The sequence below is a fragment of the Chiloscyllium plagiosum genome, unplaced genomic scaffold (genome assembly GCF_037043375.1).
Source record: "Chiloscyllium plagiosum isolate Xiang-an unplaced genomic scaffold, Cpla_swu_hap1 HiC_scaffold_20, whole genome shotgun sequence".
Classification (NCBI taxonomy): Eukaryota; Metazoa; Chordata; class Chondrichthyes; order Orectolobiformes; family Hemiscylliidae; genus Chiloscyllium; species Chiloscyllium plagiosum.
Window position 1 is genome coordinate 8555045 of NW_028270158.1, and position 16950 is coordinate 8571994.

General features: G+C 38.2%; 1 protein-coding gene across 3 annotated transcripts in view; it reads right to left on the minus strand.

The window, feature by feature from the left end:
• Window positions 1–16950, minus strand: part of wdr90 (WD repeat domain 90) — an 84332-nt gene that overhangs the window by 43121 nt on the left and 24261 nt on the right. For all 3 annotated transcript variants that reach the window (XM_087997636.1, XM_087997635.1, XM_043712081.2), the window contains 10 exons: window positions 15691–15924; window positions 14627–14689; window positions 14189–14257; window positions 11185–11295; window positions 10709–10854; window positions 9359–9416; window positions 6740–6858; window positions 5367–5528; window positions 4047–4177; window positions 1117–1233 (listed from right to left, as the gene is read on the minus strand). In XM_087997636.1, the coding sequence (XP_087853762.1) occupies window positions 1117–1233; window positions 4047–4177; window positions 5367–5528; window positions 6740–6858; window positions 9359–9416; window positions 10709–10854; window positions 11185–11295; window positions 14189–14257; window positions 14627–14689; window positions 15691–15924 (1210 nt within the window). The remainder of the gene's footprint in view (window positions 1–1116; window positions 1234–4046; window positions 4178–5366; window positions 5529–6739; window positions 6859–9358; window positions 9417–10708; window positions 10855–11184; window positions 11296–14188; window positions 14258–14626; window positions 14690–15690; window positions 15925–16950) is intronic.

The window sequence follows — 16950 nt, forward strand, 5'->3', positions numbered from 1 at the left end:
TATGTATGTATGTATGTATGTATGTATGTATGTATGCGAGTGCGTGTGTAGGAGTGGGTTCAGTTCACACTACTGGTGACCCCATTGCAACACACACACACACACACACACACACACACACACACATGCGCGCTCTCACAGACTTAGACCCTTTTACTTACATACACACACAGTTTGTGGGGTGAATTTGTATTTGCAGAGTTGCATTGTACTTTGCTCAAAACAGAATCTTACATGGATTCATGCAGTTTAACTAATTTTTTAGATTAGAATTAGTCTAAACATTATGGCACAGACAGCAGCACACAGAAGTGCTAATACCCAATACATTATCTGGGCTGACATGGCACCAATTGTTAAAGTTCACTTGAGAATGTAACTTCTAAAAAAAGTTTTGCAATTTACATATGAAAGAAGTGAAACTAAAGTGGTAATTCTAACAGATGAGAGACTCAACAATCAAGGTCTTTTTCAATATATAATTTCAGTTACATCACACTGTAAACCTTTGCTACAAATTTGTATCTTACAATTATGTACAACACAACCACCTGATGAAGGAGCGTCGCTCCGAAAGCTAGTGCTTCCAATTAAACCTGTTGGACTACAATGTGGTGTTTGTAATTTTTAACTTTGCATTTTAGGACATTGTGTTACACGTCACTGAGATAGCACATTGGGGCTTGATTTTTCAGTGTTCTCACAATCATCACAAAAGTTGAAGATTTTACAAAGTACACAGTCTTGTAGATCGAGGTCAACAGAAAGCACAGAGCAGGTTTCTGCACTTAAGAATTAGTATTTTCTACAAATAGATTCTGTCTATATATAATTATGAACCGTCAGCGCATAACTCTACTAGTTAAAACTGTTGACTTATCAACTTCCCCTTTACATACAAATGGTGTTATGGATGGAAGGAATAACTGGAAAGGTCGTTTAGTGGTTCCTGTCCATAGCACGATCTTTTTGCTGATCAGGATACTGCTTCTCGATCTTCCTTCTCCAGGTACTTGGACGAATCAATGTGCATTTGTGACAACGTGCTGAGACCCACAACAACGACCTACTAGGGATTGATGTCAAGTAAATAAGGACAATTATTCACTAAGTCACCTGCTTCCAGAAAGACAGTGGAGAAATCCAAAGGCCAGAGACGCAAGTAACCATCATCAGATCCTGTGGCGCAGAAAGCAGCAGAAACGCTAATGCTATTGATGGCTATACCAGCACCTGGAATTTAAAGAAGATTATTTAGCGTACGAATCCTATTTGTCTGAACAATTATCACATAAACATGTGAGTTCCAATCTTCAGACATTCTTAAAATGCACATGTGCTTTCTCCTGACTTCACCTGAACCATTCAAGCTAGTGTCTGAGTGCTGTTTGAATGCATATTTAGACAGCAAAGGAAGAAGATGTCATAAGTTTGATCGTTTTCTTTGTGGAATTTGAAGTTCAGACCATCAGGTCATAACTGGGTTAAAAAAGGTCTGTACAATGTGGACTGCCAACCTCACGTAGAATGGAATACTATAAACAATCAATCACAGCCGAATGAAGAATTCATGAATTAATACGCAGTCCATGTGAAATATTTCTGAAAGGTAGATTGTTATTACAATGGAGAACAGTTGCAGAATAAATCTTAGACAAATAGAAAACTCATTTTATCTTTTGATATACAGCCTGTAGGTAAATGCTCCCATCCCATTTTTCAGACTGTCAGATTTTAAGGTCTGCTGTTTTATTTTCAATTAGACTTCATATGAGATAAGTGAATGAATATCATGGATACATTAATGCAACAATGTCCCATTCCATTTATTTCAAAGCTGCAAAGCACCATCTGCTGGATTTCCAATTATGTCTAGGCTGAAAACATTCAAAAAGAAGCACTGATGAAGGACACCGATCCTGAAATCAAACTTTTCCCTGAGCACAAGGGAAAGTGCATTGCACGAAGTTTTTCAGCAGCATTATTTGTAGAAACAATAGGTTTTATGTGTACATCAGAAGCCTAGCTGACCCATTTATTCCTACATTTTCCTTTTCTACACAAAGAATTTTTTTTTAAATGATGCTCCAGATTCACAACTTCCGCCTGAGTTTTCTTCAATTTTACTTCCTTTTAAATCACAAACCTTAAGCATTTGTTAGCCCATTATACTTCTGCCCAGTTAATAGTAGGCCTCAGCATCTCTTCTCAGTTAGAGTGGGGGAGAAATCAATCTTTTTCCTTTTACTCCATCATGACCCATCAAAACACATGAGAGTCAGAGTCCTCCAGCACAGATAGGCCCTTTGGCCCAAACTGGTCCATGCCAACCAAAATGTCCATCCACACTAACCCTATTTCCCTACACTTGGCCCATATCCTTCTAATCCTTTCCACATCCATGTATTTGTCCAAATGCCTTTTAAACCCTGTTAATGTACCCACCCCAACCACTTTCACTGGCAGCTCATTCTATATGCACACCACCCTGGGTATAAAAAAGTTGCCCCTCAGGTTCCCTTTTATTCTTTCCCCTCTAACCCTAAACTGACAGCCTCCAGTCCTTGATTCCCTAACCCTGAGAAAAAGATTGAGCGCATTCACCCTACCCATGCCTCATGATTTTATACCCTTCCAAGATCCCACCCTCAATTTCGGAAAGAAAATAATCCTAGCTTGTTCAGCCTCTCCCTATAATGCACACCCGAGTCCAGGCTGCATCCTTGTAAATGTCTTCTCTACTTTCTCCAATTTAATAACATCCTTCCTATAGCAAGGTGACTAAAATTCAACACAATATTCCAAGTGCAACCTTACCAACGTCCTGTACAACTGCAATATAACTTCTGAACCTCTATACTCAATGCCCTAACTGACGAAGGATACTTGTGACTTCACTTTCAGAGACCGGTGCACCCGAACCCTAAGGCCCCTCTGTTCCACTACACTCCTTAAGGTCCTACCATTCATCACAAAACTCCTACCTTGAATTGACTTTCCAATATATAAGACCTCATATATTAAACTTACCTATATTAAACTCCATTTGCTATTTCTCGGCCCACTTCCACAGCTGATCAATTTCTGATAACCTTCCTCACTGACAAAGATATCGCCTATTTTAGTGACATCTGCAAACTTATGCATCATACCTTGTCCATTCTCATCCAGATCATTGGTTATAGATAACAAACAGTAAAGGGCCCAGCACTGAGCCCTGAGGCACACCACTGGTCACAGGCCTCCAGTCCAACAATCATCCTACCACTATTACCCTCTGCTGCCTACTATCAGCCAATTGTGTAGCCAATTTGCCAGCTCCTCCTGGATTCCATGTAATCTAACCTTCCAGAGTAGCAAACCATGTGAAATCTTATCAAAGGCATACTGCCCTGCCCTCATCAACCTTCCTGGTCACTTCATCAAAGAACTTTCCCATGCACAAAACAATGCTGACAATTCCTAATCAAACACTGTCTTTGCAAATGCATGTTTATTTTATTTCTCAGTATCTTCTCAAGTAACTTACAGATATTAAGCTTACTGGTCTATAGTTCCCAGGTTTTCCTTTGCAGCCCTTCTTGAATAATGGCACAACATTCACTATCACCCAGTCTTCTAGGACTTCACCCGTAGCTAACCACGATGCAAAAGTATCAGCTATGACCCTCAATTTCTCCTCTAGCCTCTTACAGTGGTCTTGGATAATTCTGGTCAGGATCAGGAGATTTATCCACCTTCTTACATTCTAATACATCCAATACCTCCCCTACTGTGAGATGGATTGTCTCCAAGATATGACCACTAACTTCCCCAAGTCTTCACGTCTTTCTTCACAGTAAACACATGCTTTCAGGAAAAATAACTTTGGATTATATATTGTGGAAGTGGCAAATAATTTTTGTGTTGCATATAGCCATGCTGCCACAATGACCAAATTTTCCAAAAACTTCAATTTGATAACTAAAGTTTATTACACAATGTATCATTTAATTTTACTCAACACATGCAAGTTATTATCCTTGCAGAGAAATGCAGTCTCTTACCTGCATTAAATGTCACAGTTTCTTGTTGTTGTGAATGCTTTTGCTGTGAGGGAAACAAGCGACGGGCATTCTTAATCACAACATTTTTATAATCGATTTCAATGATATGTCCACTTTTACTGCAAGCAAATCTGTAATTGAGCAAAATAATAGAAATAAATGCACAGTTGGTATTCAGATAGTCGATATTGATGACCTGTCTTGTGTCCAAACTTGATTAATAGTGAACGGTTAAGGGCAGGGGCAGGGACAGGATCAGAGATTGTGAAGTACAACTTGAAGTCACAAGTGTCAGTCTTGATTCAAGAACACGGATCCTATTAAATCCCTTCAGATCTCAGGATCATACTTTTGAAAAGGTAAATTGCTTCCATTACTACTTTATTCCTTCAGTTGCCTTTCCATGAAGGACATCAATTATTCCACAATCCCAGGTTTATCTTGCAGCTGAATCAGGAGAACATGGAATTCCTGTGTGTCATCAATGGTCTGCATTAAATTAGTTAAATTACACTCGTGTATGGTCCCTCAGTTGACAGGAAAACTGCCTAGACTTCAGAAGATAAAGTTTCACGTTTCTTTCCCTCCGTCCTCTGCCCCACCAAAATAAACTACAAACTGTGGATAAACAAATTATGTATGGACATAAAATTGTATTAGGGTGGATTTCCATCTTCACCCCCTGGTTGACAAGATGAGCCACCTGTACCCAATTTATTTGGGAATTAAGGAACTAAAGATTAAAAGAGATTTTATGAAAGAGAGGTGTATGAATCCAGCACAATCTCACCAAAGATGACAAATACCTAACCCTTACTTCAGCACAAAAACTTCAACCTACCCCGATAATAGAGGAAAACTTAAAAACCTTAATTTCATTTTCCAATTAGTGATCATCAGAAAGTCACCAGCCTCGTACTTATAGTTTCTATCCTTATCCTATCTAAATTATTCAGTTCAACCATGCCATTTCATGACACGATTGTCTGAATGTGTTATTGGCCTGAGCATTGAATTTATCAAGAAAGAAAATAGGTTGAAACACTGATATTTTGGAGTGAATATTAAGGCCAATAAAAATCTCAATATGATCCAGGCAATTAAGAGAGGTATTCCAAACTGCTTCTTGCTACTATTTGATTGACAGCTAACAAAATGGGTCAGGCATATTCTGTCTCAGTGAAAATATGTGGATTTTAAAACAATTAAAAAATATAAAAATATGGAACACAGATTAACAGGTTTGATCAAATTAGTTCATGTGACTGGATTGAATCTTGGCAAACTTTTTTTTAAAATTTTGTTTACTTTTGGCCTTACAGCATTCGGTCAGTAGGATCTTTGTCAGCCAGATGCCCCTCTTCAAAAGCTACATCTGTAAATTCCAAACAATGATATTCACCCAGGTTTACTGGGCAAGATCGTAGTGCTCCATTTCGAACTCGCCACAGGCGGATGTTATCTCTTCCACATGACACCATCCTGTTAGACAAATAACGAGCCTATCACTGTACAGTCACATTGTCACAATGGTTCCATTTACTCTTGGAAAACAAGAATCTGAATGGAATAGAAGAATAAAGGGATCAAGGGATACAAGTGAACAAATCATTAACAATATCAGAGCAATAAAAATTGCTCTTAAAGAACTGGAACTTATTTCTGGGGGTATAAGATTCAAGTTCAAAAATAGTGAAGTTACATTAAACTTGCATGAGCCTGACCAGATTGCACTAAACACAATTTTAGTCGCTGTACTTTAAGTACTGCAAATACAAAAACAATTTTCAAGGGTGGTACTAGATTTGAAAGATTACAATTGTTGGAGCAGATAATGAGATTAGGGCATTTTCTTTAGAAAAAAAAAGACTTCAAGATCAGTGAAAAGATTTTTAAAATTATAATTGGTTTTACAAATGGACATGGATTGAATGTCCCCACTTGTAACAGAATCAAAACTAATAAACAATAGGGGCATAAATATAAAGTAGTTACTGCCTCACAGCACCAAGGACCTGGGTTTGATTCCAGCCTCGGGTGACTTTCTGTGTGGAGTTTGCACATTTTCCCAGTGTCTGTGTGGGTTTCCTCCGGGTGCTCCAGTTTCCCCCCACAATCCAAAGATGGGCATGCCAGGTGAATTGGCTATGCTAAATTGCCCATAGTGATAGGTGCATTAGTCAGATGTAAATGTAGGGGAATAGGTCTAGGTGGGTTACTCTTTGGAGATTCGGTATGGACTTGTTGGGCTGAAGGGCCTGTTTCCACACTGTAGGGTATCTAATCTAATCTAATGAATCCAGTAAGGAAATAAGGAAAATCTAATCGCTTTTGTTAGACTTTGGAACTCTATTACAGGAAGTGGTTAAGGTTAAAAAACTTTGATTCTTTCAAAAATAAACAGAGTACACTACAGGAAAAATAGAAAGATATGTTGAAAGATTGAAATGAGATGAAGGGGGATAAGATTTGTAAACACTAATTAAGCCAAATGTCTATGTGCTAGATCTTCCTTGTAAATATTTCATCTGGGTTTATAATATTCTCTTGAACTCACATGCAGTTTCAATGCAATTCAGGAAAAATAACCAATTAGTTATAAAACAGTCATACTATGGGAGAACAAATTGTTACTTACAGGGAATACATCATTTTAGAAAGAAAGCTCAATATAAAAATATTCAATGTCCCACCTGGTGTCATCAAAAGAAGCTATTTTCATGACCTGAATGTCAACTTCAGTGTGAGCTTTAGCCAACATTACTACTTCGCCATCCCGACTGACTTTTGCTGTGTCCCAAACTACCACCATCTGCAGTGAAAGATTATGTTTTCCTGTAACTTTAAAGACAATTTCAAATGCACATCCTTATTTTATTATCTTAAATGAAACGTGACTGCAATTGGATACATTTTTAGAACTTGAATTCTACTCTTCCATTATATCATGGTTTCTTAGAGTTTCATCAAGTCACTTTGTATTGTGTTTCCCTGTCTCAGTGGTAGCTTCTACTTGAATACACTAGTCAATCTGATGCTGTGGATTTGAATCTCATGGTGCCACCACTATTATATAATGGATTTTAGTTAGACTCATTGGCGCAGATTATTTTGACTCTCATATTTCAGATCTCTCGTGCAGATATGTCCAAAGTTCCAAAACCTTTGACCACCCATCCAAACTTTGGAAACTTAAATTGTTGATAACATGCCCAGAAAATGAACAGCAATTACAAAACAATATTTTCTATCTGGTGCTAAACTACCTGAATGCCATCTTGAAACTTCAATTCAATCTTTGAAAAACATTACATGAAGCATCACAGTGGAATTTGGAATAGAAATTTAAAAAAAAGCAATGGCACAGTGATCATGTAACTGAACTACGAAGCTAGAGGCTTAAAAGTCATTTTTTTTCTGTCAATGTCACCTTACAGTAACATGTCCTGGGATACAATGAGGACTTTTGTTTGGCTAAACAACAACTGATTTGTTTTTATTCTTTCACAGGTTGTGGGCATTGCACTTCTGTCAGTGCAGTAGGACTGTGGATTTCTGAAGCCTACATATCAACATCAGCAAAATTATTCAGAACTGTGGAATGTAGAATGTAACAGTACTTTGTCTTTAGATATTTACAGTTTATAACATTGTAAGATATCTAACTAGAGTTAATGATAACTTACATTAACCTCAATTTTGTGTGATCTTAGCATTACATGAAGATTTTTTTCTCAAACAACTTACAATCATTCAAGAATAATACTTCATGTGTACTATAATTTGCACTTCTAATGATCTTGTTTGATTAATTCTACTTAAACACTAAGTATCATAGAGAATATCAAGCATAACAACAGAAAATACTGAAAACACCATCCCGCTGGTTAACATCTGTGGAAAGATAAATAGTTAGCTTTTCAGCTGGATGATCATTCATCAGAACTGACAACAGTTAGACATGTTCACAGGTTTTAATCAGGTACAGAGGCAAAAAAAAGGGTAGGTAGAATCAAAAGCTGGAGTGACTAATTGATGAGAGATGACAGCAGAAAACACGGTGGGCGGCACGGTGACACAGTGGTTAGCACTGCTGCCTCACAGCGCCAGAGACCCGGGTTCAATTCCCGCCTCAGGCGACTGACTGTGTGGAGTTTGCACGTTCTCCCTGTGTCTGCGTGGGTTTCCTCCGGGTGCTCCGGTTTCCTCCCACGTCCAAAGATGTGCAGGGTCAGGTGAATTGGCCATACTAAATTGCCTGTAGTGTTAGGTAAGAGGTAAATATAGGGGTATGGGTGGGTTGCGCTTCGGCAGGAAGGTGTGGACTTGTTGGGCCGAAGGGCCTGTTTCCACACTGTAATGTAATCTAATCTAATCTACAAAAAGGTATTAATGGGCCAGGTAAAGAAACAAAAAGATAGGACTAGAAAAGGTATAAATGAGAAAAGCAAAACCATGACCAACGTCTGCCGTCCAAAAGGAGCCGGGTGGTGACTATCCTTGTAAATTGATTGAATCTAGAAGGTTGTAAACTGTATAAATCAAAAGATTAGATACTGTTCCTTGCACTTCACTGCAGGAAGCCAAAACCAGAGGGGCATAGTAGAAATGGGGTGAAGAATTAAATGATGACCTACTATAATCTTGGAATGATATTTGCAAAACGAATGGAAGTGTTCCACAATTAGTTCATCTGTGCTTGGTCTCTCCAAAGTAGAGGAGATTAAATATTCAATAGTGAATACAATACATCGAATTGCAAGTGGTTGTGATTGCCATTTCATCTGTAAGCTATGTTCCCAGTTCACCTTTCAAACCTGAAACATGAATATTCCTTTCCCCACAGATGCTGTCTGACCCAAAGTATTTCCAGCATTTTTTGCTTTTATGTCACACTTCAAGAATCTGCAGCATTTTGTTTTGGTCAAAGTATCAGAGAAATGTTACTGGTTCCGAAAGGGCACAGGATCTAGTATTAACCAAGCCACGAGTGAACATTTTTATTCATCTGATTTAATAGCAATTTGTTTCATCTAGAAGCAGCAGCAGAGAGTACCATCTACAGGATGCAGTGCAGAAATGCACCAATAGACTCCTTAGATAGTAAATTCCAAAATCACAACCACTATCATCCAAAGGCCGAGAGCAGCAGGTCCTAAAAGTCCTTTGTTAACAGCATTATTGGTGCAGCAACACTAAATGGATTGCAGCAGTTCAGACAGGGCAACTCACCACCACGTTCTCAGGACAACTAGGGATGGGCAGCAAATGGCGCCCATATCCCACAAATTAATAAAACAAAGAGTACTTACTGATTTACCACGACTGTCCTTTCCTACACCGCAGAGAACTTGCCCATTGTATGAAAAACTGAAGAAAAATGAAACACTTTTTAAAACTCTTTGTTATATGACAAATCCAAACTATCCTGGGGTACTGTCTTGAATTGCATCAACAAATAAAAGTTTAGCATGAATCATTTTAGAGCAATTCTCAGACCAAACAAACATTCTAACACTTAAGCTCCCATGAGCAATTCAAATACATGAGTGTAAATGGGGAGATGGTGCCTTGTGGTATTATTGTTAGACTATTAACTCAGTGATCTGGATAATATTCTAAGGACCCTGCTTCAAAATGTGGAGTTTGAATTCAGTCAAAATCTAGTATTAAGAGTCTATTGATGACCATGAAACCACTGTCAACTGTCAGCAAAACCCACCTGATTCACTCATGCCCTTTATGAGGGAACTCACCCTTACTTGGTCTGGATTCCAGACCCACAGCAAAATAGTTGACTCTTAACTGGCCTTTGGGCAATAAACAGCCAGCTACACTAACATCCTGTAAATGAATTTTAAAAACCACTATGACAGACACCAAAACCCCAGCAACTGTATCCTCTATTTATGAAGGCATTTAATCAATTTAGCTTCGGAACATGTTAATGCTGCAACTCTTAGAAACCTGAAAACCACAAAAATTCAATAGAACCATTAGAACAGGTCTGAATGGCCTATGGAGCAATATTTTTCTACATGAAACATCTAGATACTGCAAGAAAATTGAGACATCGCATTTACAAGGAAATCAAATATCTAACAAGTACCAAGTCGGGGAATGGTTTTTCAGTAGGCAACCCTTTTTATCACAAGTGCCAAAATTCCTGTTATGTTATTAATAGACAATTGAAGGTACTGTTGACTAAATTGTTCCTCATTTTATACACAGCCAATTCAAAATTGATTCAAGAGAAATACAAACATTTTGTCTGGAATACCACCTAGCATAACATCATGAAGGAAAACAACATAATGTAATGATTTCATGATTACAAATAGACAGGAGGGATAGGTAAAAGAAAATGTACAAATACTTTCCTTCATAAGATTTAGAATTATGTCTTAATTCAGCATGATAAGTATCACTTTATAAAGTGCATTGACTATGATTATTGAAACTGGAAATAAGTGAGCAAACTCAATACATGTAGTACAAGAGACATTATGACAAGACATTCAACATCACTTAAATTTAATATATGATATTCTAGGATTACTGAGTACAAACAATTCCAGAAATAATTGAAAAATTATGTTTTTGTTTCAATTCACTTATAACCAACAAATAAAGGAGTAAACACATCTATAGCTCAGTCTTACCTAAGGGATGACACTGAATGTACATGGGTCTTGAACATTGCCAGACAGTTCCCTTTGTTAAAGTTCCAAACTCTGACCAGACTCACATTCCCAGTCTGTGCTGATGCAAGAAGTGCTGAATTGCCATTAAAAGACAAAGCAGAAACCTGATAGAAAGCCGACAAAACAGAAATGGAGAGTGTTGAGTGGAAAGCTGAAACTTATTCTACATGGCACTTTGGTAGGGTTCCACAATGTGTGTTGAAATTTAGTAGGACCTAATTCTGTGGCCACAATGAAGCCATTAGAAAGTCATAAAAGGGAGTACCAGAGGGACAGGGACAGCTCAAAATCAAGAAATAGTCATTGCTTGATCAAGAGTTATAGATGCTTGGCTGCAGATCGTTACACAAAGAACAAATCTACATAATACACACCAAAATCTTTCTGAAAATAGAACTCGAGAGATTACAAAACAGCAAATACATTGATCATACCTTATCTGTATGTCCAATGAAAAATCTCTGCTGCCCTGTATCTATTTCCATTACCACTACAATAGCATGACAAGGGTAGGCCACAGTTGATCCAGACTTATTCCATGCTGCCTAAAGTGAAAACAAACATTGTGAAGCATACTTTACAACTGCTATTAAAGATTTAATAAGCAATTATGTTATTTATGTCTAGTTAGATAAATTTATGGAATTTTAAAAATATTTTAAAATTAATCCTTCAACAAACCTTTAACAAAAATGTTTTTGTATGCTAAGAGTGGTTAATGAGAGACAGATATACACCGTAATGTATATTAAGTGCAGAATCAAGGGATATTAGGCAAACTGCAGTCAGAAAACAAGATGCAAAGCCAAGCTCTTCAAAGGACAGTACTGCAAAGGAACAGATCCTTCGGCCTACAATGCCTGTGCCGTAACATGACATCTTTCTAAATTAAAATCTATTTGCCTCCTGGTAGTCCACATCCCTCTATTCCATGTCTATTCATGTATCTCAAATACCTCTTAAATGTTGCTATTATATCTCACCTACCACTTCCTCTGCGAGTGCATTCCAGGCACTTACCAGTTGTGTGAAGAAAACTTGCTTCACAACACCTTTAAACTTTCCCCTTTTTGCCTTAAATCTATGTCCCTCATAATTGAAAATTTTACCCTAGGAAACAGACTTTAACTAACCACTTATCCATGTGTCTCAATTTTGTAAACCTCTATCAGGTCACTCCTCAGCCGCTGAAGTCTAATGGGAACAAACCAAATATGTCCAATCTCTCTTCAGACCTGATACCCACCAAGCCAGGCAACATCCTGGTAAACCTTTTTTGCACCGTCTCAAAAGCATCCACATACTTCCTGTAGTATGGTAGCCAGAACTGTACACAATGTGGCCTAACTAAAGCTTTATATAGATGCAACATGACTTGATGAAGGCAAGGTCTGCCATATACCTTCTTGACCACCTTATGTTGCCACTTTCAGGAAACTGTGCACCTGTATTCCTGGACCCCTCTGTACATTAATGCTTCTAAGGGTTCTGCCATATTCTTGTACAGTTTCTTCTTGCATCAGGCCTTCCAAAGTGCATCACCTCACACCTGTCAAGATTAAATTCCATCTGCCATCTCTCCACCCAAGTCTCCAGCGTATTCTGTGTCCTGCTATATCTTCTGAGAATCCTCCTCACTATCTGCAGCTTTGGACAATCTTTATGTTGTCCAAAAACTTACTAATCAGGCAACCGACATTCTCCTCCAAATCATTTATGTTACAGCATGATCCCTGTGGAACACCACTGGTCAGAGATCTCCAGTAAGAAAAGCACCCTTTCCACTACTACACTGTCTTCTATGACCAAGCTTGCTCTGTATCCATCTTACGAGTTCATCACAGATCCCGGGAGACTTCATCTTGTGTGTCAGCCTGGTATGAGGACTTTATCAAAGACCTTGTTAAAGTCAGGTAGAGAACATCCACCATCCTGTCCTCAGTCATCTTTCTTACTTCCTCAAAAAACTTATTCAACTTCATGAAACACAAACACTCCCAATACTCTGGGACATCGCAATGACTCACAGGATACAAAGATTTCATACAAAGATTTCCTCCCTCGCTTCCTTCAATATTCAGAGGTAGATCCAATCAGATCTACCTTAATGCTTTACAAACATCCAACTCCACCACCGTTTTTATATTAGTATGCCCCACAATAATCAACACACCGTTCTTGAGACTCAAAATCCATCATGTCCTTTTCCTTTGTGAATGCCAATATAAAGTATTCATTAAGGACCTCACGCACCACCTCTGGCTCCATGCATAAATTTCCTCCTTTGCGCTTTAGTGGAGCTAGCTTTTCCCTAGCTACCCTCTTGCTCCCTATATGTCTAAAAAGTCCTGGGATTTTCCTTAATGCTGTTTGCCAAGATCATTTCATGTCCCTTTTAGAGATCTTATTTCCTTGTTTAAGAACTTCTCTGCTTTTTTTTTTAAATCACTCTTGAGACTCGGTTTGTCTTCAGTTTCCCAAGTCTTACGTTTGCTCCCTTTTTCTTTCTAAGCTCACAATTTCTCTCATTATCCAAGTTTCCAGAATCTTGCCATCCTTATCCTTTACTTTCACAGGAACTGCTGTATCTGCATGTTAATCAATTGGCCTTTAAAAGATTCCCACATGTCAGCCACCACCACCTACATTCACCAGCTCCTACCTAATATTGTCATAGTTACTCTCTCCATAATTTAGTACTTTCACCCAAGGATTACTTTTATTCTTATCCATAAGTTACTTAAAATTTACAGAATTATTGTCTGTCTCCAAAATCTCCCCAATGCTTCCTCACAGGCCAGAAGCTGCAAGATCTAACTTTTAGGAAGGCAAATGCAATCCGACCATTGATTTTGAATGGACTGAAATATAAGAGCGTGTACATACTGCTGAGGCTGTATAAAGCTCTGGTCAGACCACATTTAGAATATTGTGAGCAGTTTTGGGACTTGTATCAAAGGAAGGGTGTGCTGGTTTTGGAGATGGTCCTAAACAGATTTACAAGAACGACCCTGGGGACGAAGAGCTTGACATTTCAGGTGCAATTGAGGACCCTAGGTCTGTACTCAGAGTTCAAAAGAATTTAAGAGGAATCGCTTTGAAACTTGGAGAAAACTGACAGGTCTAGATAAAGTGGATGTGGAAAAGATGTTTCCAATAGTTGGAGAGACTGGGACCAAAAGGCAGAACCCAAGAGTGAAGGGACAACCCTTTACAGTGAAGATGAGGAGGAATTTCTTCAGCCAGATTCTAGTGAATCTTTGGAACTTATTGCCGCAGGGGCTGTGGAGGCCAAGTCAATGAGTATATTAAAACAAGAACAGATCGGTAAGTAGGTAAAAATGAGACCAAGGCAAAAGTAAAGACAAAGAAGTGAAAAAGCAAAACAAGAAGTTATTTCACTACACCGTGTGACAGTGTTAGATTTAAGACACTTACACATTTCATCGTGCAACCTCCAAAGCCAATAATCTTCTTTAGTTTCAGAATTGGGTCTGGCTGCAGCCCCTACAAAGAATAGTTGTATAGAGAACAGATAAATTTACAATGAAGTTTAAACTTTAAAAATGTGAAGCAACTTGAACAGAAAATTCCAAAACTTCCATCTCCTGAGTTGCTCAGAACAAAGATAATTCAGTGAAATGCCACATCAGTTATGGAGGGATCCTATGAAAATTGTTTACAAAGGTAAAAATATTTCGAGAGATCCAAAACATAACTGGAATGGACATAACGTGCAAAAAGAGAGGAGGTGGTCAGAATCTAAAAGGCATCTAGGAATTGTTAGGCAGGGAAACAGTGGTGCATTTTTGGGGTATAGAGAACTGGAAGGACCAGTTTGTTGGACCAAGGAAATCTTCAGGTCAAGTGACCTACCTTAGGGTCCTTAAACTTCTGGCAAATAAACCTGGTAGGTGTAGGAACCTTCGTGCTTACAACCTGAAAAACAAGGGCACATGACTTTTTATATTATGCAACATATAATTGGATATGAAGATCTGAGATTCTTAACACGGAAGCACAATCATGTTTGAACGCAATATCGTGCTTTGGGGGTGCATTAAATATTTAGAACATTAATGGTGAGGTGGAGCAAAAACACTGTGGGACAGAATAAAATTGACTCTCATTGGAATCTCTGTATGGAGAATGACAATTTCAAAGAAAAACAAAGAAATTTACAGCACAGGAACAGGCCCTTCAGCCCTCCAAGCCTGTACCCATCCAGATCCTCTATCTAAACCTGTTGTCTATTTTCCAAGGATCTGTATCCCTCTGCTCTCTGCCCATTCATGTGTCTGTCGAGATATATCTTAAATGACACTATCATGCCTGCCTCTACCACTTCCACTGCCATGTTCCAGGTACCCACCACCCTCTGCGTAAAGAACGTTCCACACATATTTCACTTAAACTTTCCCCCTCTCATGAACTCGTGACCCCTAATAATTTCATTCTAAGAAATAACAGTTCCCCCATTTTAAAGGAAGAGAAACAATGTTATTTGCAGCAAATGCCTCTCCAGCAATAATTGATACTGCTTGCAAAATATACACAAAACTTCCAGCATTTGAAAACTGTCCATGATGCAGCAGTAATTAAACTTCTAATCACAACTCGAATACTGTAGGACAGTGATGAACAGAATCCAAGACTTTCTATAGAAAGGAAGAAATCAGGGGAGTTAAGTAAAAGGGAAAACTCTCCTTCACAATTCGTTCCAGCTAGCATCAAAACGCATCACTGGCGAAGAAGGCACCGCTCTTTCTCTATTCCCCAATCCTAAGAAGATGGATAGAGGAGAATAATACAGGTAATACTTGTGTTAGATCTGTTTGGTTTAATGTGACAAAAAAAATTTCCAAAATTATGCTCTGGAATTAGAATGCAAATTCAGGTTGCAAAATGCAACAGCAAGAACGCACAATTTTAGGACTCACCTCCTCTGTATCACTGCTGCACTTATCAACCGGAACTCTACCATGTTGACTCGCAAAGACATGAATTCCACCATCATCCGCTGGAATTAATTTTGCACTTTCATTACTTATAGCTATGGCTTCATCCCCACATTCTCTGCTATCTTTGTCACGATGGGGTGATACAGTTGTATCCAAGTGTACTTTTGGGATGTTTGTAATGATCTGAGAGGATCGCCAACGTCTGGAAGGAACCTGGAAGGGGAAGCAATCCTTGAAGAATACAGCAAGAAACTAAAGGGCTTAATTATTTATATTTTGAGAGTTTCTCAAAAAGAGAAAACTTATACATTGAAAATAATTGCATTCTTAATTTGAGCAAAGATTGGAAAATAGCATTCTCCCACAGAATCTGCAGTCTCCCAAGGTTAATGAATGTCCAGCACAGGTGATGAAGTGAAACAATTTCTAACAATTAAAATCAAGGAAAATTACAAAAGCCTACAATGAGGAGGATTCACATAAATTACTAAATTACAAGTAGAGTACACATAAACCAGGCTTGAACTCAATGCAACACAGAAAATTAAGGGGATGACTTGATTAAGGTTCCCAAGATTAAGGTAGTCCAAAAGCACCTTTTTATTTTACTGGTGGAGCATTATCTCAAAATCAGATATGAGTCTATCAAGGTAGAAGATAGGAAATATATTTTCACACAAAAGGTGGCAGAATGGTGGAAAACTCTCCTACAAAAAGCAACATATTCCAGTTTAAATGATAAATGTGTATCTGAGATGGATAAATCTTTGCTTTCCAACAATGTTGGGGGATATAGGAGCTAATGTGGGTGGATGAAGTTTAGACCAAGAACAGACTTGAGGGGTTGGATGACCTATTCCTGCTCATACATTCCTAAAATCTGACATCAATGAGATTTACCCAAGCACTGCATACATCAGTAAATGCTTGGAGATTTAATTTATTTTGCTTAAAGTATTCCAGCTAATGTTTCTATAAATTCTTCTCTGTTCTGCATTAACAATGTCATTCTTGTCTGTAAAAAAAATGCAATAAAATTTTGTATATGGATTAGGAGCTAGCTTCTTTTTATTTCCACACAAGTGCATAACTTACTAATGGTTACCTTATAATTGGAACAAGAGATCACAGAGTGGGGCATAAATTGCACTCTGAAGAGATGCACAAACTGAAGACATGCATCCTCAACTAGGATGCCAACGAAATTTTAAAGTAATAATTAGAGTCATAGAGATGTAC